Source organism: Schistocerca nitens, chromosome 3, assembly GCF_023898315.1.
Source record: "Schistocerca nitens isolate TAMUIC-IGC-003100 chromosome 3, iqSchNite1.1, whole genome shotgun sequence".
Taxonomy (NCBI): domain Eukaryota; kingdom Metazoa; phylum Arthropoda; class Insecta; order Orthoptera; family Acrididae; genus Schistocerca; species Schistocerca nitens.
This window is the reverse complement of record NC_064616.1, coordinates 167423748-167447775: the sequence shown is the minus strand read 5'-3', so window position 1 is coordinate 167447775 and position 24028 is coordinate 167423748. Positions and strand designations below refer to the sequence as shown.

The 24028-nt window shown below is 40.7% G+C and overlaps 1 protein-coding gene across 1 annotated transcript in view; it reads right to left on the bottom strand.

Moving 5' to 3' along the window:
• The window catches only part of LOC126248109 (trafficking protein particle complex subunit 10), a 151384-nt gene that overhangs the window by 13994 nt on the left and 113362 nt on the right, over positions 1 to 24028 (bottom strand). The window contains exons 17-18 of the mRNA XM_049948787.1: positions 17834 to 18016; positions 2684 to 2861 (exon numbers count right to left, since the gene is read on the bottom strand). Of these exons, the coding sequence (XP_049804744.1) occupies positions 2684 to 2861; positions 17834 to 18016 (361 nt within the window). The remainder of the gene's footprint in view (positions 1 to 2683; positions 2862 to 17833; positions 18017 to 24028) is intronic.

Below are 24028 nucleotides of genomic sequence, written 5' to 3'. Positions count from 1 at the left end.
TGTGCAAACAGCCACTCTCAGTCTATATTTGAACATTGAAGAAGAACAGCATTTCGCACAACAGCCAACATTTGTCTACGTCCAAATTTCCCACTGGCATGTCAAGTTGCTTTTCCCACTAAATTCTGATTAAGTCCTGCAGTAGCAGTGTGAGCCTGATTTAGTTATGTAGTTGACATCATTCATATATGTTTCTGTGTTGACACTTAACTCTGATATAGTTTGTTCATGTTATGGTAGTGGAAGACATTTCCTTCACCAATTTCCGGTGGTGTGGAGTTCCTGATCACCACACTCCATATCAACATTTTGGGCTTAAAATTTCAGATATTTTTCTGCAGTGACTACTGGAGTGGGGATTTGTATTAAATGTGATGATGATTCACTCATCAAATGCAGGTGACTTTTGCATCAGGCAATGAGTCATGTGGAAAGAAAAGTATTATAAAGAGTATTATACCAATTTTTCTTTCAGCTGGCTGGCTGCTTACAGTGATGTTCCTGTCTGCATTACCAGTAACCCACTTCAAAACCTCTCTACAGATTTTAGTGACCTCAACTTCTCTCAAAATGAAAAATGGTGGCACATATCCAAAACATATCTTGCTAAGTCTATCACAAATGACGGTTGGGGGAGATACACCAAAAGTTTCTCACAACTGACAGTTTAACTATAATAGTTATAAACCAAGTCAGCGCACAATTTGACAGTAACATTTTTTTAGCCATCATTTTCATTATATGGATTGTTAACACTTTGAAGACCAAGCTTGAGCATAGCTAGCCCAACAAAATTTTGTTGAGAAGATCATGTCCGAGTATAGATCATGCTGCAATTTTCCTGACATTCGAGCCACCTGTTGATCAAAAACTGCACTCAGTTCATATGAGAACAATGCCTTGCTACCTGTCCCTTGACAAGTGCTACTTTCTTTGTAAATTTCTAGAATTATTTCAAAAGAGACTTAACTGAATGTAGTAGATGCTGTCACGAATGGCTGAGCCAATATGTGATCACATTAACATAATACCATGCATGTACTCATTAGGTTTCACAGTTTGCTGTAATTCTGCCAAATACATCACATTTGGTGAGTGAGCAAGAAATTTTCAAAGTTCAAAGGGAAGAAATTGCTCAATAACTCACCTCACACTTTTTTCTTGGAAGGAGATTTGCACTTTTCATTGCCATTATTTTAAAATTTGATATCTATCAAAGAACTAAAGTAAATGTGAAAAACAAATCTTGAAGCTTGGTCCTTTTGTAGTATGTATTACTCTTCGAGATACAGCAATTACACATGTAGGAGGAGGAGGAGGAGATTAGTGTTTAACGTCCCGTCGACAACGAGGTCATTAGAGACGGAGCGCAAGCTCGGGTTAGGGAAGGATGGGGAAGGAAATCGGCCGTGCCCTTTGAAAGGAACCATCCCGGCATTTGCCTGAAAGGATTTAGGGAAATCATGGAAAACCTAAATCAGGATGGCTGGAGACGGGATTGAACCGTCGTCCTCCTGAATGCGAGTCCAGTGTGCTAACCACTGCGCCACCTCGCTCGGTAATTACACATGTAGCAGAACACTTTAAATAACAGTATAACTGGCCTGTTTCCTAGTCTTAATATTCTTCTACGTGGCCAGTTTCTAGAGTGTTAACAAAGATGTCTGTTTTCTGCTATACAAAATTTTCCATTATTACAAACAATGGTCACTGACACACATACAAATCTTACTGTGATAAATAACTGGGGTCACTGAGCAACCCATATGGACCTTGTGTTTACAAAACCCTATCCCATCCCTCTTGGCTGCACATCCTGGTTTGTTTACCATTTAATACTCATTACACATATTATAGATATAGCACATGTTAACTCCCTTCCTCAAAGATAACACGTGCAGACTTTGCACATTGTATCAGTGGAGGGATATGAACAAAAGTAAAGAGTAAGACTACAGTAGTGGCGATATGTGATAACAGAACAAAAATGAAAAATATGTACAGGTAATAGAAAATGAATTACCTGAGAGAGGACAAAAAAAATGAATAAAAGACATAGCACAGGTGACAAATGCATGTCCTTGTTAACGTACTGCACCAAGCATAACTAAGTTCAGCATTTATGGAGACTTACAATAATGACAACATGACTTGTCCAACAAAAGCAACAGTAGGTTCCTCATTTGTGCAAATTAACAACATCCTATAATGCCCCAGGGTGGGTTATATCAACAACAATGTAAGCCAAGAGTATTTTAAAATTTGCTTAGACTGAGTGAGACAGATTATTCGCCAAGTCCTTGGTTGGTTTTCTAAGGGTTCTGTCTGTGAAAAATGGCAAGTAACGGTGCAAGCAGGAAGAAATGTATTGTTTCAGTGGCTCTAACCCATGAAGTATTAACAGCAAAGAAATGTGGAAAGATCAATGTGGGAACTGTTGGGGTGTTTAAATGGCCTGTGCAATGGGAAATGGGATATGACTTTACAACCTGTGGTATTGCAGGAAGCCTGAAGACTGCAGATGTACACATCTGAGGATAAATGTAGCTGAAACAGTAAGATCAAATGCAGGACTGACAAACAAATGTAATACAAACTGAGAAGAATCCTGCAAAACTGCAGTCAAATGCCTCTATACTGAATGTGCAGCAATTAAATAATTATAATAATTATATCAACTTACCAGCTGTTCTTCCACACACAGCCCAAATAGTTTGATCAGCAAGTACTTCATACATTAAGGAGTTATGAGAACTAGGATTAATTCGGCGGACATGCAGTTGGAGATGGCACATGCTGCCTGCCCGACAAAATTCGTTCCCTTTTAAAGGTTCAACCTGTGATTTAACTTCATACAGAGTCTGAAAAAAAAGAAAATCAAGCTTATTATAACCTCTGCACAACTATTCATATTTCCTTTTAAAGTACAGGCTAATAGCACAATAGGTGCAACCATTAAAATTATGTAACCACAATCATAACAAAGCCCTTACATGGCACTGGCTGAATGCACAATGCCAGTGCTGCAGTTTGACAGGTGGACTAGGTTGGGGTGGGGTTGGTGTCAAGTGGGGTGGGTAGAGGAAGACTGAAAGGTGGGAGGCAGGAAGACGGGTTGGGGTTGGTGGTTAGCAACTCAGGAGGAGGCAGCATTGGTTAATGTTGACTGATTGTGTACTTTAGTTCATTCACTGCATTTTAGTGCCATTTGGGACAGGTAACTATAACTTGCCAACAGGGATGTTACGTAACACATTGCTCCTACAATATAAGAAGAAGAAGAAGAAGAAGAAGAAGAAGAAGAAAATCACCACGAAAAAATTATCTGAATGGGACAGAAATTGGTATCTGTGATGTACATGTGCAGATGAACAAATGACTACAATTTCAGAAAAATGGGTGATTTATTCAAGAGAAAGAGCTTCACAAATCAAGCAACTCAATAATGCATTGGTCCACCTCTGGCCCTTCTGAAAGCAGTTATTTGGCTTGGCATTGATTGACAGAGATGTTGGATGTACTCCTGAGGGCTATTGTGCCAAATTATGTCCAATCAGCATGTTAGATCATCAAAATCCTGAGGTGGTTCGAGGGCCCTGCCCATAATGTTCAAAACATTCTAAACTGGGGAGAAGTGCAGCGACCTTGCTGGACAAGGTAGCGTTTGGCAAGCATGAAGACAAGCAGTAGAAACTCTCACTGTGTGCAGGCAGGCATTATCTTGCTGAAATGTAAGCCCAGGATGCCTGTCACAAAGGGCAACTAAACGGAGTGTAGAATATTGTCGACGTACCGCTGTGCTGTAAGGGTTCCATGGCTGACATCCAAAAGGGTGCTGTTATAGAAAGAAATTGTACCCCAGAGCATCATTCCTGGCTGCCGTGCCGTATGGAGGGCAACAGTCAGGTTGGTATCCACTACTGCCCAGGCCATCTCCAGACACGCCTCTGGGCTGGAATCTCATCGATTGGAGTAGAATTGTCTTCAGTGATGAGACCTGCACGGAGATACCCCAGACAGCAGTGTGATACCAACCTGACTAGATGCCCCCAATACAGCCCAATAACTAGGAGTGATGAAAGGGTGCAATTCCTTTTCATAGCATAAACCCTTTGGTTGTCATCCGTGACATCCTCACAGCACAGTTGTACGTTGACGATATTCTACAGTCTGTTTTGTTGCCCTTCATGGCAAGCCATACTGGACTTACATTTCAGCAAGATAATTTGCACCCTCACACGACGAGAGTTTCTACTGCTTGTCTTTGTGCTTGCCAAACCCCACCTTGGTCAGTAAGGTCACCAGATCTCGCCCCAGTTGACAATGTTCGGAGCATTATGGGGAAGGTCCTCCAGCCAGCTCGGGATTTTGGCAATCTAAATAACCAGATAGAGCACTTATTTTGTCTTAAGAGTGTATTTGTATTTTTTTTTTTAGAATAATCCACTGCCTGAATTTTAGGCTTTGGGCATATGTTATCCTTATTTTATTACCATTGTTTCTTAATGTTTCTTGTGGCAGTCAAATTTATGTTTACAACTGATTTCTTTTTATTGTTCAACTGTGTGTTTGTAATAAAATTGTGTCACCTAAAAAAATATATTTGCACACCCACAATCACAGCCACTTCCACTCCACAGCCCACTGCTGCTGCAAAAATTCATAACAGTTCTTCATGACAGGAAAAAGATGACTGACATAAAGGTAATTTAAAGACTATTAGCATTTACAACATACAGTGACAGGAAAATGTCACAATACCAAGAAGAAGTTGTGCAACATACATGATGACAATTATTGAACTTCATGAAATAAAATCATCGTAACTTCTAAACGGTTTGTGTTAGGATGTTCAAACTGTACAGCTGGCCACAGGGCATGACGGCAATTAGTATGTTGGTTTAGCAATGAAGCCCACATTCGTGTGGATGGGTTCATCAATAAGCAAAACTGGGGCATTTGAGGGAATGAGAATCTGCATTTCACGATCAAGAAGCCTCTTCACCCTCAACAGGTGACTGTCTGGTGTGCAATGTCCAGTCATGGAATAATCTGTGGGATATTCCTTGACGGCACGCTGACTACCAAATGGTATGTGAAGGTTTTGGATAATGATTTCATTCCCGTTATCCAAAGTGACCGATTTTGGCAAGATTTGGTTCATGCAAGACAGAGCCCGACCCCATCAAAGCAGGACAGTGATGTCCTGGAGGAGCACTTTGGGGACCGTGTTCTGGCTCTAGGGTACCCAGCGGCCACTGGCATGGGCCTCGATTGGCCGCCATATTCTCTGGATCTGAACACATGCAACTCATTTTTGTGGGGCTATATTTTAAGACAAGGTGTACAGCAATAATCCCAAAATCATTGATGAGCTGAAAACAAGCATTCAGATTATTGATAGCATCCATGTTCCGACACTTCAGTGAGTCATGCAGAATTTTGCTATTTGTCTGTGCCACATCAACAACAATGATGGCAGGCATGTTGAAGTGTCATGACCTAAATCCGAATATCTGTATTGACATTTACTTGTTCAATAAAGTGTGTGCACGCTGTAGTTTGTAACTAATTTCGACCCCCCCCCCCCCTTCATACTGTTAAATAATTGTCACCTTCTAAATGAAAGTTGGTAGGCATGTTTCTACATCTGAAAGATCAAGTATATTCAAATATCGTGCCAGTTGCATAAGAGTGGCACTAGTAGTGTCACTATGAGGATACAAATCAGGTTTGCTTTAAATATATACTTAATGACCGTGCGCATCAGTTATCTTTGAGATTCAATGAGGTGAGCTGATGTTAAGTCAAGAATGCCTTTAAGGTGACAAGAAACACCTTTATCAACATCTCACTGAGTTTGAACGAGGTTATGCAACAGGTCTTTCAAGGACCTCAATGTTCCTTGTGCGATATTGCATAAAAACTTGGCACCAACGTAGCCAAGGTACATGATTAGTGACAGCAGTGGCCACAAGAATGTAGAGTTGCAAGAAGACTGGGCTCTGGATGGCCATGTGGCTCTACCGAGAAGGAAAACCATCATACTTGGCATATGGCTTTGGCTGCATCATATTGCATCTGCAGCAGCAATTTGAGCAGTAGTTGACACCAAAGTGACACAAAACTGTTACTTCAAGAACAGCTCAGAGCCAGATGCCCTCTAGCATGCACTCCACCAATGCCAGTGAGATCAGTTGTGTCAAGCTAGAGCTCACTGGAAGGCAAGGTGGAGTCTTTTGTGTTTTCTGATGAACAATGGTTCTGCCTCAATGCCAGTGATGGTGTTGGTTACAATGAGGCCACCGGAGGGCCTGCAACCAACCCATCTGCATGCTAGACACACTGGACCTACACCTGAAGTTACTGTCTGGGGTGGGACTTTGTACAACAGCAGGAGCACTTCTGTGGCTATCCCACACACCCTGACTGCAAATTTGTATGCCAGTCTGATAAATTGACCTGCTGTGCTGACATTCATGAACAGCATTCCAGGGGGTGTTTTCGAACATGATAATGCTTGACCACATACCACTGTTGTAATCCAATATGCTCTACAGAGTGTCAACATGTTGGCTTGGCCTGCTCTATCATCAGATCTGTCTCCAATCAAGCACATATGGGGCATCACTGGAGTGTCATCCACAACCAGTATCAACTGTCCCTGTATCGACTGACCAAGTGGAACAGGCATGGAACTCCATCACAAGCTGACATCTGGCACCTGTGCAATACAATGCATGCGTATTTGCATGCTTGCCTTCAACATTCTGGTAGTTACAATGGTTATTAATTTAACAGCGTTTTAAATTTGGAATGACTTATTTTGTGCTTACATTAACCTGTGATCTTGCGGTGTTAATCACATATATGTTACCTAGACAAAGGTATTTCTGAAATTTTATTACTCTACATTAATTATTTGTTGGTGTTGCAATTTTTTTCCATCAGTGTTATAAAATATCTAGTGGGTAACACTGAAAGCTCCACCAGGATTTTCACAGGCAATGGGGTTGTCTACATGAAGGGTGTGAAGCCTGCAGCAAAATGTATGGTCACCTACTGGGATTAATGTTTTGTACAGAGAATGGCAGCCAACTATGAACATAAGTACATGGTCTTTTTGTGTATAAATTGCCAAAGAGACATTGCTGTTCAATTACACTACTGGTTATAAACCACTGGAAACAGGAACTACCATAAAAAGTCTAGCATTAACCATATGAAGTGACCCAAAGTGGAATAAACTGTAGAAAAAGCAGATGCCAGGCTGAGATTCACTGGGAACATCTTAAGCAAATGTAACAATAGAAACCCCGGGCAGGAATCAGCACTCTGGCCCAAGGTGCCGGAGTTGGACGTCAATTGTGCATCAAGTGTGCCTGTTTGTGTGTATGAATGGTGTGTGTTTCTCTGGCTGCAGCTGAAAGCTTTATGTAAGTGTCTTAATTGTGCCGGTCTGCAACTTAACGTGTCTTCTCTGCAATGAGTTGTTCATGAAGTGTAATTCATACACAAAAAAAATGGCTAACAAAACCTTATTTTCTATTCTTCAGTACTGCTCATCAATCTGCAATCCTTACCAGGTTGGATTAATGGAAGACAGAAAAGATGTAACAAACAGTGGCACATTTCATCAAAGGATTGATCAGTAAGAGCAAAAGTGTTATGGGAATGCTCAACAATCTGTAGTGACAGTCTCTCTACAAGAGGGGTGTTGTTTATAACAGAGAGGTTTAGTGTTGAAAATAGGGCAGAGCCTCTGGCCCTAATACATCATAAATTTAACAGCTATAAATATAATGGCTGCTGTTCCAATTAACAGTTATGCAAACCTGGGGTGAGAGCACTGTGCATCCGTTGGCACACCATAACAACATGCCAGATGGTGGGTCCATATCAAAGATATGAGTGCAATCTCACAAGAATCATCATCCTGAGGGGATTACATTATTGTGGAGTGTCTGACATTGGTTTGTGGAAGGCTGGAGCCTATCACATTATTCCATGTCATTATGACAAGACATAAATCAGACAACCATGGCACTGTCGAAGATTGATGCAGAGAACACCAGCAGCACACTCGAGTAATGCACCTAAACTAGTCGGCGGTTGCAGAGCATAGTTTGTCAAAGAATCACACTGTGTAAAATGAACATATAAGGATTTTAGCACAGACTTCCAAATACTGGGACAGTGTCGTTAGAGAAACCATCAAAATTCACACAAGGGATAATCTTATCAATCGGGACTGCAGACTGCAACTATAATCTCAGCAAGGCTTGGGAACCAGCACTGGGTCTAATTAAGAGGCTTAGCAAACAGTGATGTGGCAACCCCCCCTAGACAGAGCAACTACATCAACAATACCAACTTGTCTGATTGTGTTCATTTCATGAGATGTATGTGGGAGGGAGTAATACATTGCCTGACACATCTTCAGCCATATGCTCTCAGAATTTCAACGTGCAATTTTCAACGTCACAATTACACAATCTTTTGACAAGATAACAAAATAATACATGTCACCCACGCCGTCTTGATCTACCTCAATACAGATGGTGTTAGACTGTACTGCCAAACCATCAGCCACTACAACTGATGAACTCTGCCATACAGTTGCAGCAGCATGGAAAGATGTACCTACATACACCATCCAAGCTCAGTTCAATCAGATGTCCAACCTGGTTATAGTCATTGTTGCTGCCATAAGTGGCAGCTCTGAGTATTAAATTTTGCTCTCTCTCTCTCTCTCTCTCTCTCTCTCTCTCTCTCTCTCTCACACACACACACACACACACACACACACACACACCCTAAAAATTTCTGTTCTTTCTCCTATGATGTATAAGCACAAAAAGTAAAATTTCATTCTTCACTTAAAACTTCCGGGCTGATAGGCCATGATCAATGTATAAAACTCGACCCTGACGTTTCGTCTCCAACTGCGGGAGACATCCTCTGAGGTAAAGTAGTGAACTGCAAAGAGAACTTGAGGAAGTGCTGATTGTATTTATCTGTGAGACCCAGGTGGCAATTCCTCCTATGATCAACAAGACCCACCAGGAAGATAAAACAATATTTAAGATCGGCAAAAGATGCATGACTCCGTTTGGCTACACCGGGGGTATATAAAATTCCTTGCAGTTGTGGACAGGTTTATATCGGTACAAAGAGAAGTGTGAACACTCATCTTGTTGAACATAGGGGGAATTGCCACCTGGGTCACACGGATAACTCAGCCGTAGCGTAACATGTTTACCAGGAAGGCCATCATGAAATAAAATTCAGTGAGATGAGCATCATATCTAAAACCTCGCCCTATTATCTGTGCATGTATAGAGAGGCTATCGAGATAGATAAACACCATAATAGTTGTAACAGTAAAGACGAAGGTGTCAAGCTGGATAAAATTTGGATGTCAGCATTGCACCCTCTGTACTGCCTATATAATCAGCACTTCCTTGAGTTCTCTTTGGAGTTTGCTGCTTTACCTCAGAGGATGTCTCCCATAGTTGGAGACAAATTGTCAGGGGAGAGTTTTATACATCGACCAAGGCCTATCAGCCCTCAAGTTTTAAGTGAAGACAATACGAGTCGTGAAAGCCTACACTGTATGAAAAAATTTCATTATTTGCTATCCTTCCTACTGTTGCAGTTTTCATGGTCAGCAGTGTGTTTTATACACTCCTACATAACTACTACTGTACAATTTACACTTAAGTAATCGATAGAGAGTTCATCGAATCACTTTCACACTATTTCTCTACCAATCCAGTCTCTAACAGATCTTGGGAAGAATGAACAGTCTTTTCATGGACGTACTAATTTCTATTATTTTATTACAATGGATATTTCTCCCTATGCTGGTGGGAGTTAACTATATATTTTAACATTCACAGGAGAAAGGTGGTGAAAAAAATTGAAATAGAAAGTTCGTGCGAAGATCTTACTGCAATGAGAAAAGTCTTTGTTTTATTGCCACCCCAACTTGCTTATCTCCCCTATCTCACAACAGTACAAAATTTGGACTTCTTTTATGTCCTCCACAATTCCTACCAGGTAAGGATGTGATATAGTGCAGCAACACTCCAAAAGAGGATGGACAAATGCACTGCATGCAGTCTCTTTCGTACCCATGTTGCATTTGTAAGGATTCTGCCAATAAAGTGGAATCTGTTTCACGTTCCACATGATATCTATGTGGTGCTTCCAATTTAGGTTCTTTGTAATAGTAATCCCCAGGTATTTGGCTGAGTCAACTACATTTAGAATTGTGTGCTTCATATGGGAACCAAAATTTAATAGATTCCTTCTAGTACACTACTGGCCATTAAAATTGCTACACCAAGAACAAATGCAGATGATAAACACGTATTCATTGGACAAACATATTATACTAGGACTAACGTGTGATTACATTTTCACGCAATTTGGGTGCATAGATCCTGACAAATCAGTACCCTGGGCATTGAGTGAAACAGAGCTTGGATGGCGTGTACAGGTACAGCTGCCCATGCAGATTCAACATGATACCACAGTTCATCAAGAGTAGTTACTGGCGTACTGTGATGAGCCAGTTGCTCAGCCACCATTGAGCAGACGTTTTCAGCTGGTGAGAGATCTGGAGAATGTGCTGGCCAGGGCAGCAGTCGAACATTTTCTGTATCCCGAAAGGCCCGTACAGGACCTGCAACATGCAGTTGTACATTATCCTGCTGAAATGTAGGGTTTTGCAGGGATCGAATGAAGGGTAGAGCCACGGGTCGTAACACATCTGAAATGTAACATCCACTGTTCAAAGTGCCGTCAATGCGAACAAGAGGTGACCAAGACGTGTAACCAATGGCAGCCAATATCATCACGCCAGGTGATACGCCAGTATGGTGATGACAAATACACGCTTCCGATGTGTGTTCACCGCGATGTCGCCAAACATGGATGCGACCATCATGATGCTGTAAACAGAACCTGGATTCATCCGAAAAAATGACGTTTTGCCATTTTTGCACTCAGGTTCGTCGTTGAGTACACCATCGCAGGCGCTCCTGTCTGGGATGCAGCGTCAAGGGTAACCGCAGCCATGGTCTCCAAGCTGATAGTCCATGCTGCTGCAAACGTCGTCGAACTGTTCGTGCAGATGGTTGTTGTCTTGCAAACGTCCCCATCTGTTGACTCAGGGATCGAGACATGGATGCACGATCCGTTACAGCCATGTGGATAAGATGCCTGTCAACTCGACTGCCAGTGATATGAGGCTGTTGGGATCCAGCACAGTGCTCTGTATTACCCTCCTGAACCCACCAATTCCATATTCTGCTAACAGTCACTGGATCTCGACCAACGCGAGCAGCAATGTCACGATACGATAAACCGCAATCGCAATAGGCTACAATCCGACCTTTATCAAAGTCGGAAACGTGATGGTACGCATTTCTCCTCCTTACATGAGGCATCGCAACAACGTTTCACCAGGCAAGCCCGGTCAACTGCTGTTCGTGAATGAGAAATCGGTTGGAAAATTTTCTCATGTCAGCACGTTGTAGGTGTCGCCACCAGCGCCAACCTTGTGTGAATGCTCTGAAAAGCTAATCATTTGCATATCACAGTATCTTCTTCCTGTCAAATAAATTTCACATATGTAGCACGTCGTCTTCATGGTGTAGCAATTTTAATGGCCAGTAGTGTACTTATGTGGGTTGGTGACCTCACACTTTTCATAATTTTGAGTCAATTGCCACTTATCAGAACATACATATATCTTGTCTAAATCATTTTGCAATTGGTTTTGATCATCATCTTACTGAACAGTAAATGTCAGCATCATCTGCAAGCAATCCAAGAAAGCTGTTGAGATAATCACTTGTAACATCTGTATGCTTTCTTGGGAAATACCAAGTACCATTTCTGTTTCACTCTACGTCTTTCCATAATTCACTACAAACTGTGACTTTTCTGACATGATACCACGAATCTAGTCCTACAACTGCGATGATACTTGACAGGCACACAATTAGAAGCCTTTTTGAGGAACAATGTCAAAACCTCTCTGGAAACATTGAATTACATTCAAATTCCCTGTCAATAGCACTCATTAATTTGTTTGAATTAATAGAGTTGTGTTTCACTAGAATGATATTTTCTGAATCCACCCTATGTGTCAATATATCTTTTTCTTCGAGGTAGTTCATAACGTTCGAACACAGTATGTATTTCAAAATATTACTGCACATTCACGTCAGTGATCTGGACCCATAATTTAGCAGATTGCCATTTCCTTTCTTATGTATTAGTGTGACATGTGCAACTTTCACATCCTTAGGGACGTGATATTTCATTAACTAAGCAGTTGAATACGACTGCTAAATATGGAGCTATGTATCAGCATATTGTGACAGGTCCATAACTGTTATACAGTATGGGCCAGGAGACTTGCCTTTATGAAGTAATTTAAGCTGCTTCGCAACACCAAGGATATCTACTTATAAGTTGCTCTTGTTGGCAGAGGTTTTCAACTTGAATTCTCGAATATTTACTGTGTTATCTTTGGTGAAGGAAATTTCGAAAACATGTTTAATATCTCCAGTTTAAGAGCACTTTCATCCGTAACATAACAATTGTTGTCGCACAGTGGATATACTGAGTGGGCCCTGCGGCTGGTGTACTTTACATACAACCAGAATCTCTTTGGCTTTTCTGACAACTTTTGAGACAGAGTTTTGTTGAGGAAACTATTAAAAGCATCTTGCATTTGTCTGTGATAAATTTTAATCCTCTGTAAAGCATGGCAATTTTCAGTATTTTTTGTTCTTTTAAATCACACTTTTTTGTTAATTTTGCAACTTTGTCCTGACCTGTCTCTTATTAATTTACTTGGTATAAATGTCTCAATTGCCTTCAGTACTATTTCTCTGAATTTAAGCCACATCTTGTGCACACTTACATAGTTAGTTTGAAAGGAATGCACACTGCCTCTGAGGAAAGTATGAAGTGACTTCTTACTGGTTTTTTCCTCTCTCCTTTTCTTAAATAGACATATTTTGCATTTATTTTTCATGAATTAGGATGTTACAGTATTCAGTCTCACTATCACAGCCTTGGTATCACTAATCTATACACCCCTCATGTTGCTCCCCTATCTGGTCAGGATTATTTGCTGGTAAGAGGTCCAATATGTTATCAAAACAATTTAAACTTTAAATGGGATCCTAAACTAATAGCTCAAAATAATTTTTGGAGAAAGCATTTACTACAATTTCGGATATGTTTTATGCCTACAACTGACTTTAAAAATGTCTTTTCACCAACACTTTGAGGATAGATTGAAACCACTACCAACTACAATTGTGTGCGTCAGGTACCTATTTGAAATGAGACTCAAGTTCTCTCTGAACCATTCAGCAACTTTTTCATCCAGTCAGGAGGTCAGAAAAGGAACCAATTTATTAATTCATTCTGGTTGTCAATTGTAACATCTACCAATGCTAATAAACACCAACTATTTACTTAAATTTCACTACAAGACAAACTACTTCTAACTCCAACAAACACACTATCAACAACTGAATTTAATCTGGTGTTCCTGAACACCACTAGGTCCTTGATAAAAACTTTAACTGAACTCTCTTTCGATATCTGTACTGATTTTAGCTTTAGTGCTTTTTGTTAGCACTTGGAGCTCTGGTTCTTTCGCCAACACATTTACAATAATTCACTTCTGTCACACCTATGGTTCGTAGATCTACCCTCACCATATGTTTGACCTGGTCCCTTTCAGGCTGAGCCCCTGTTTGTACTTTTCTAAGACCATCTTATCTAACAAACTGTCCAGCCCACTCTAGACATTTCCCACAACCCATGCAGCTGTCTTGTGTGTGTAATGGACACCTAATCTATTAAGCAGATCTTGACACCTCTCCACCCTATTGCTCAACTCAAGGAATCTGCAGCTTACACAGTTGCAGAGCAATCTGAGCCTCTGATTCAGACCCTTCACTTGGCTCTGTACCAAAGGTCCTCAACTGATGCTCTCAACAGTGCTACATATGAAGAGTTTGGCCTTATCTTGCAAGAAAGACTGGCTGTCTTTACCACTTCAGATAGCCGCTGGAAATCAGACAGAATTTCTTCCAATACAAATCAACAGATGTTATTATAACCAACATAAGCCACTACCTGTAGTTGGCTGCACCCTGTAGGACCTGTTACACATCTGGCATGACTCATCCATGATATGTACACAGAGTGCACACTGGATTTCTTCCCCTCCTTGGCAGCACTATCCTTAAGAGGCTCCATCTAACACTGGAGCTCCCAACTACCAATAATCCCACCCTCTGTGAATGTTTGGACTTTGCAGGTCGAGAGGCTTCCACTGAAACAGAGCAACTGACTGCAATTGGCTCAGGATCTTAATCAGCCACAGATCATGCTCGAAATCTGTTTGTCACACAAACTGGGAATGCCTTTCCATTGGTCCCCAGAAAGTCTTTCACCGACTGCCACACCTTAAAAGAAACTCCCACTCTAACACTGATGAGGAGTCAACCTCAATGTGAGCACTTACTGGGCCAGCCACAGCAGTGGCTTGTTCACAGGACACGAGATGTGCTAGAAATCCCTTAGACCCCTCGTTCGATGCAACAACCTCGAGCTACATGACCAAAGCCACATTACCTGGAGCTGGGAGTGAACAGTCACCAACTCAGGTCACATTCAAACACACCATTCACAGTTCCCACCCATACTGAAGACAGTGGAACTGTAAATTAATATGCAAAAAATTTGCAATTTAAACTACAGAAGCACACAGACAATGCTAAATAAGTAACTCATTTGGGATCAGAAGCTCTTAATATAATGAGCAAACAATCTACTCACCTGGTATTACTCGTACATATGCTGGGATCTGGCTCTGCTAATTATAATACACTGAAGAGCCAAAGAAACTGGTACACCTGCATAGGGCAGCCACGAGCATGCAGATGTGCCACAACACGACATGGCATGGACTTAACTAATGTCTGAAGTAGTGCTGGAGGGAACTGTCACCATGAATCCTGCAGGGCTGTCCATAAATCCGTAAGAGTACGAGGGGGTACAGATCTCTTATGAACAGCAGACTGCAAGGCATAGCAGATATGCTCAATAATGTTCATATCTGGGGAGTTTGGTGGCCAACAGAAGCTTTTAAACTCAGAAGTGTATTCCTGGAGCCACTCTGTAGCATTTTTGGACGTGTGGGTTGTCTCACTGTCCTGCTGGAATTGCCCAAGTTCATCGGAATGCACAATGGACATGAATGAATGCAGGTGATCAGACATGATGCTTTCACATGTGTCTCCTGTCAGAATCTTATCTAGATGTATCAGTGGCCCGTATCACTCCAACTGATCACAGCTCACATCATTACAGAGCCTCCACCAACTTAAACAGTCCCCTGCTGACCAACAGGGTCCATGGAGTCATGAGGGTATCTCCATACCGGTACATGTCCATTCACTCAATAAAATTTATAACGAGACTCATCTGACCACGCAATATGTTTGCTCCAGTCATCAACAGTCCAATGCCGGTGTTGACAGTCCCAGGTGAGGCATGAAGCTTTGTGTTGTGCAGTCAACAAGGGTACACGAGTGGGCCTTTGGCTCCGAAAGCCCATACCAATGATGTTTCATTGAATGGTTCGCATGCTGACACCGGTTGATGGCCCAGCATTGAAATCTGCAGCAATTAGCATAAGGGTTGCACTTCTGTCACGTTGAACGATTCTGTTCAGTTGTTGTTGGTCCCATTCTTGCAGGATCTTTTTCCGGCCATAGTGATGTCTGAGATTTAACGTTTTACCGGATTCCTGATATTCACAGTACACTCGTGGAATGGTCATATGGGAATATCTCCACTTCATTGCTTCCTCAGAGATGCTGTGTCCCAACGCTCATTCGCCGACTATAACACCACGTTCAAACTCACTCAAATCTTGATAACCTGCCATTGCAGCATCAGTAACCGATTTAACAACTGTGCAAGATACTTGTTGTCTTATATGGGTGTTGCTGATGGCAGTGCCATATTCTGCCTGTTTACATATCTCTGTATTTGAATACGCATGCCTATACCAGTTTATTTGGTGCTTCAGTGTATAAAGACCACTCACGGATTAGATAGGCCTGTTGTGACTGGCCGACTGTTGCCTACAAAGCAGTATGAGGAGGCGTCTATGATCCTGGGACATGCAATCAGCATGTTGCCAATCTCTCCAGCCATTATTGCCAGTAGATGAGTCTGGATGATTCTCTGCTTTTATATTCAAGCAGATCCTCATTTGGCCTCATGAGGCTGAGTGGATCCCATTCCAGACCACCCTTCCACCGAAGAAACCTGCAGAGATACCAGTAATCGAACCCGCGTCCTTCGGCACCGAAGGCAGAGACGCTAAGTATTTGCCTGTGCAGGTGGTCTCTAAACTAAATTATAAAAAAAGGAGTAGGGAGTTTAAATTATGGACTTGTATAGCCTTCATAGATTCTGGAAGGACATGGAATATGGTACAAGCTGTGAACTATTATAAAAGTAAAAGTCTTTCCAAGGCAGGCTCTATCAACAGTCTTTATAGAAAACACTAACATTAAAATAAAACTCCGCACACACCACTGCAGCAGTTTACCCACCTACATGGCCAAGGTCGTTAACGCAGGCTTCTGCGGTGCGGTGGCGCTCAACCTGGGGGTAAGCTGGTTCGAACCCTGGAGTTGGAAAAAAATTTTCACTGCCAGTATTTGGCTGACAAGGGGAGGAGAACTGGTAGTGTAAAGTTCCTGATCACCAGACTTTGTGCCAATGTCCTGGTTTAAACACCAAACCTCTCCACAGTGCGTCATGAAGTGAGGGCATGTGTCGTTGATGATGATCCATCTATTAGATGGGGACATTAAGTTTGGTGGCCCTCTTGGTGCTATTTGTGAGAAGTAGGATATGTATTGGCACCGGGGTTCACCCTCTCCCTTCTCTTCACCATCATCACCACCACCACCACCACCACCACCACCACCACCACCACCACCACCACAAACATTACACTTCACTCTACCACTCAACACACACACACACACACACACACACACACACAGTAATACAAATATTGTAATGGAGCATGTTTCAAATAAAAGACAACCTCCTGCAGCCAGTAAAACCTAATCCAGGTACAAAACAAGGTTGTAGGCATTCTCCAACACTATTTTATGTTTATAATGATGATATTCTCAAGGAATGGAGTTTTGAGGTAAGACATGTCATTAACTTCAAGCAAAATGGGTATAACAACTTTCTGTTGACTGATGATTACATTACTGTTTATGAAAATAAAGATGACTTTAAAAAGAGCATCCACCCCACCCACACATACCTCAAATTCTTTAAGAAACTGGCACCGACTACAATATTCTACGCAAGTGAAATTAAAGTTCCCTCTCAAAATGCTAATTTCAACATGCAAGCAGCTGAAATGAAGTTTCTGCTGAAAGTGAAAGGTTGTACTCTCTACACAGACAGAGGAATCAAGACACGAGACAAGGGTGGTGTTCATAAACTAAGTTATAAAATAATACAATAGAAATAAAAATGGAAAAAAACCTTTTGAAGCAAATGGATGGTGATTGATTACCTAAACAAGTAATGCAATACCATACAACTGAGTAACAGGAAGTGGGGGGGGGGGGGGGTGGGGGATAGAACAAGCAGACATCGAATCCGTGATTAAGATAATGGAAGATACTGAAATATATTAAAATAATTATGTTAAGCAGAAGCTGAATGCTATTTTGCACTAACTTACCTTGTAATCTTTTATTTCAAAGCTACAAGAATATGGTTTGAATTCTGGACTACTCATTCGTTTCAGTGGATCAATTATGGGGCTATATTTGATTGAAAACTCTGTCTTGATAGGCGGTGTATCATCAGTGTCACCAAGCACTAGCCCCCATAAAAATGAACACTTTAGTCCAGTTTTTATCACCTGAAAGATAAATGGTAACGACTGAACGCCAAGTCAAACATTGTAATTATTGTATATAAAGCATTAGTTTTTCAGCCAGCAAGGCTGCACTTTCTATGTATCCATAAACAAGTCTCAAGAACAAAAGACAGTTACAAGCTAATGAGAATTCACACGTATTTTTGTCTTTCAATCACTGTTTTTATTAACTCTAACTGACTGGCTTCTGGTAGCGTCAGTCATCTTCCAATCGTTTCTTAAAATCTTAACAGACCACTATCAGCGAAACTGGGAAGTTTATTTTCTACAAATAAGGATTGTGGATAACTTCCTGTTGACAAGTATGTCCAGTTCTACTAAAAAAGTTTCTTGTCTATAAAATGGAAGGTACAAGAAACATTAATTAGGTACAGTTAAGAGTGCCTGAGAACTCAACAACCAAAAATCACTACACACACAACTTGCATTACAGCATGGCTAGTGTTCTGAAATTACAATAGCCCAGACCTACCCCCTCAACTAATGCACACAGCAGCTGTTAGCATGTAGTGAGCCTATATAGCAGTTGCTGTTTTGCCTACCCTACTAGGTCTCACACTGACCACGGATAAAAAGAAAGAACTGTATGGTATGAAGGATGCTTCAGGCTAGTTCAGATAGACTGTTCATGAAATTCAAAGAGTAACTACACACAGTATGCAGGTCAGAAAAGGAGACAGAGAGAGAAACTGACAAGATGGAGCACTAACACTATACAACACAAAATGCAAACTTACATATTTCAAAGAAAAAACTGAATGAGACAGAAATCTTCAAACTGAATCAGATTTAGTGGGAATCTTTAGTTAAGGAAGCAGGGGAGATATGTTAGTGTGTACCAGATTTCAACAGTGAAAACAGTTATTTTTCTATTGTGAATTGAAGCACTGCCTGAGTACTCCAGCACAGTATTTTACAACTTAAAATCTCCTATTACTAGCTTAACATTAATATCACCATTGTCTGGTATGGTGAAGTTATATTCAAAGTCTAATGAACTTGAAAACTTTCATTAGAAAATTGTAGATCACAAGGCACTATTGTGGAGAAGGATGCTGCATTGTTTGGAAGGAATCTGCAGAAATAAGATCTCACTCTCTGCCAAACCGAATCACCACATATTGTTCAACTACCACTGAATAAGCGTAACCCAGCACCACTCCATGTGCCTGATCTCCAGGTACACATTGGCAATACAATTCAATGTTTTCTGTGGACTCTGTTTCTTCTTCGGACATATTGGATACAGTTTGTCTCACACATAACAAATTATACTGGTCCCAGAGTGATAGTTGAATTAACCCACACTATGTTCCATCGCACAAGAATCAGCTAGTTCTGGCTTCAGTTTTATGTTCCAATTGGAATTTCACAGGACTATCAACAAATCTCACTAGATCGAGCTACCACCCCTACTACAGCATCCTACCATATTTAACTTGCATAACTATTCCAGTGACTTCTGTCCTGCTAGTGAGACAGATACTGGGCCAGTCCATGTACTACTGTTTCACATGGAAGTTATGTAGCAGAACACTGCAGCCACTCCAGCTGACTACGACGTGCCTTGGCGAAGTTCCAGAGCAAAAGTTAATGATGACTTATTTTTCTACTATCACAAACTATAATTTCGTAATCCCACTTATGACTGATTTCTTATGATTAAAAATGTTACTTCTTATCTGTCTTATGAACTGTTCACTTTTGTGTTCTTGTGTAATAAAAGCTTAAAAATCATTAAATTTCAATATCTGCTCATGTGATCAAAAATGCTCTGTCATTGGCTGAAGCTATGTGTATGTAATATGAGTGTTAGCCAAAGCTACTACTTTTTTGCACTTTTGCTGCAGAAAGTTTAGCTATTCAGTGATGGGAAATGCATTTACAACTTTTAAGTAACTTTGTTAACACTAATAGTGGAAACCTTTACGAAGCTGATGCATTTATGCTACATTCAATGACAGCAGTGACATATGCAAGGACGGACATTCTTTTCCCTACTCCCTGCATCATCATTAAACTTACTTAAAACTAAGGAATTGTAGATCATTTTATACAAGTGGGCCCACATCTTATACCTCGATTGTCATCTATCAGTCAAGAAATACAACCCAAAGCAGAGTAAAATTCTTAGTGAATCTTAGTGCATATTTCCTAGTATACAAGGCAACCTAGTGTAGGTGTGACTGTTGTTCAGCTCTGTGGTGCAACGGATATTATATCTGACTACAGAACAGAGCATTTTAGGGTTGAATCCTGGCATGGTCATAAACTTTTTAAAAGTGTTATACGAAATACGAAAATAGCATTAGGAAGATATCACTGTAGCTATTGTTTCGACAGTGGGTTGTATTATGCATAGCTTTGCATTAATTTTGGTCAGAGAAATAGACAACTGAGAATAAATGCATTTAATCTGCGTACACACAATTTACTCACAATTTGCCTGTGGTGAAGGTATCACCACATGCCCACAACATAACAAGGTGTAGGATGAACTAATGTATGGGCTATGATGTCTGACAATGGAAACTAACATCAGTGTCCAAAATAAACTTAGTTTATCTTTATGTATGATGATGAAAATTTAAACAATAAGGATCCTAGTTGGCCAGTACGAAGAAAAAAAAAAAAGGATTGTTTCCAATAAGGTAAAAAGTGTGTAGTCACATTAACTAGAGATCATCTTGAAGGTGACATGTGTCAACAGCGACTGGGAATGTAAGCACATGTAAACAGCATGGACAACTCAACAATACGATGTTTCTGATCGACGTGGTGAAGTTTTGTAATTGTGACTCGCTTTTCATAAGAGAGGACTGTTGAGTCATTTACAAATTAAGTTAAAATAGTCCTTTGGTACAGATTTGAACCACAAACCTATGAATAACTACTTATAAACAATACCAGAGAAGGACAGTTGCTACTCACCATATAGCGGAGATGCTTAGTCGCGATAGGCACAACAAAATACTTTCCTTCTCTGGCATTGTTACATTCCATCCTGGATTTTCCATTGTTTACTTATAAACAATTACAGACCACCGCTCTACCAACTGCACTAGCAAACAATGAATGTAACTTTTCGTATAATGACAGTCAATTGTCTTTATTTTCATTGTGAATTTAGTTTTGTAGAATGATGCTGTCCTTCCTTGCAACAGTGGCAAAGCATATATCGGAGGTGAATTGATGTTAACTTGTGTATGCAAGACTTTTTAATTTAGTTAGGGCACTTGGGCAGTGGCTTCGTAGCATTTTGCCCGTACAGTGCAACCACATTTTACGCATTTTCTCATTCTTTGGAACACTCAAAAACAATTTTTCAGGCATTTTTATAGATTTATTGGTACAATGTGGTACTACACATCATTTGTTACCCATTTTCTTAAATGTAATTTCCAAACCAAGATATCACTGTGAATGAGCTTTACGACAATAGGAGCAATGAACCTGCCAGTGACATCATAGGCATCACAACTCAAACAGATTATTTCAATGGGTTTCAAAATTTTAGGAATTTCACTCCCCCCCCCTCCCCTCTTTTTTAATACTCAAATTCAATAGGAAAGAAAGCAAGTTATGAGCACAAAATATCACAATTAATGATGTAAGATGATTTCCAGAAAACAGTCAAATAGCCTATTGGTGCCCCCCTCTGGTTACCTGGTCACTGTAAGGACATTGGACACTGTGTGTGTGTGTGTGTGTGTGTGTGTGAGAGAGAGAGAGAGAGAGAGAGAGAGAGAGAGAGAGAGAGAGAGAGAGAGAGAGAGAGCACCCTCACAGTTCTGTGTCGACAACGGTAGTCATCGCATGGTGACGTGTAGGTTTGAATTATTAAATGAAATTAAAATACTGTTACCCCTAGATTTAAGACCCCATTGGATTGTCACATTCAACCATGTTGAATTCTTTCACAGGGAGAGAAGGACATATACAAGGTGCCCCCATGCCCTGGAGATGAGCAATTTTTGTTATTTAAATTTTACAAAGAAGCACCTTTTACACCCAACACCTTTTAGCTGATGTGACAACAATCTACCAGTTCCTGTCAGAAAATACTGAGGGAGGTGGCGCAGTGGTTAGAACACTGGATTCGCATTCGGGAGAATGACGGTTCAATCCCGCGTCCGGCCATATTGATTTAGGTTTTCTGTGATTTCCCTAAATCACTTCAGGCAAATGCCAGGATGGTTCCTTTCAAAGGGCATGACCGACTTCCTTCCCCATCCTTCTCTAATCCAACGAGACAGATGACCTCGCAGTTTCGTCTCCTCCCCAAATCAACCCAACCCCCTCATGTCAGAATAGGTTGACTCTTAGTCAGCAATGCCACCTTGCCAATCAAATCACATCATAAGATCACCTAAATTGTGAGACAGAGAGCTCTCTGAGTCGTGACCATAGAAGTTTCTCTTTTCTGCTCCCAGCCACTGCCCAGTGCACATGCTAAATGGCCTAGTTCCTTAATCTTTGCATTTTTCCCCACCCTTCGAGATGGGTTTGGGGCTACTGGATTTATCTTCTCTCATTCCCTTGGTAATTCTCACCATTTAATTACCATGGGCAAATAAACTGATACAATTTCTTTTTCTGAACTTAAGTACCATATACATAACAATTACATGCCCATACTGCTTTCCAATCCTGCCGAAGTATATTATGTACAATGAACAGGCTTTACTCTCCAATTAGAATAACACATGGTAGTGATGATGTATCTGTACTGGTAGCACAAGTCCTGAAGTAGTGACTTCTCTTTAACCAAGAGGTAGTATGATCACTTTCATTTGCCTTTAATGCTCAATTCTCTCAGTTCATCAACTTTACTTCTGAACCTGTCAAGATTTCTCAAGAATCAATAAGGGTGTCCCCCACAGTCAGGAGTGTTACGGAGATCACTGATGTCTTTATGTTTGCATACCACTGTACATGACACAGCACTTCAGATATAAGAAATGTATCTTCAGGCTTCTCTTACATTTAAATGATGATAAAAATAAAATTATCGCTGATATGCCACGTACTATTGGTCAGATTTCTCTTGATTGCTGGGTTACCTAGTTCTGAACCTGTTTAAGTTGTCAGTAGTCTGAATACTTCGGGCTGCTAATGGTTAATGTCCAGACACTGTCAACATTACAGATCCAACAACAACAATATTATGATTAGCATTGTAGTAACCTCTGCTGTAGTTAGTGAATATCATATTGTGGTACTGGACTTTGAAACGTGTGATGAAGAAATTTCAAGCCTGCTGTGGGACTATGACTCCTCAGTTAAAGTTTACTAAATGAGGAATGAAGGGAAGAAAATAATTAACAATGTTACTTAATGCCGCTTTTGAGCACTAATACAAGATTCGTATCAACTGATACAAGTAGGGGAAATGAACATATTTTGGTATTTTTTCTAGATGTGTGTTTACGACTTCCCTGTGTCACTTTTACATTTGTAATGATGCTCTGTATGAGAGACATATCACACCTGTAGTGTCGGCATTATGTGACTTAAGCACAACTTGCTCTCCTCATACTACTTCTCTCCCTATGACAGTCTATGTGCTGTGTGTGTATGACAGTCTATGTACTTTGTGCTGGCTGGACATTACTTCCACCACCCCTGCAACCCCCTCCCCCCTTATCCCACGTACCATAAGCAATTCCAAGCAGTTAGACACACAATATTGCAAAGAACATAGGTAGGTAGGAAGGAAGGAGGATTGAAGGTCAAGATCCAACTGATCATGAGGACTTGAAAGAGCATTAGCTTGAATTAGGGAAGGAAATCAGATGTGTTCTTTTTCAAAAGAATCATCACAGTAATTGCTTTAAGTGATTTAGGAAAACTGCGAGGAAACTTTAAACTTGGTAACCAGATACAGATTTGAGCCACAATTTTCCCAAGCCTTAGTCCAGTGCCTTAATCACTGACTTACCTTACTCTGTAAACAGAATTTCTATCTCCCAAAACGTATCATGTTCACACTGA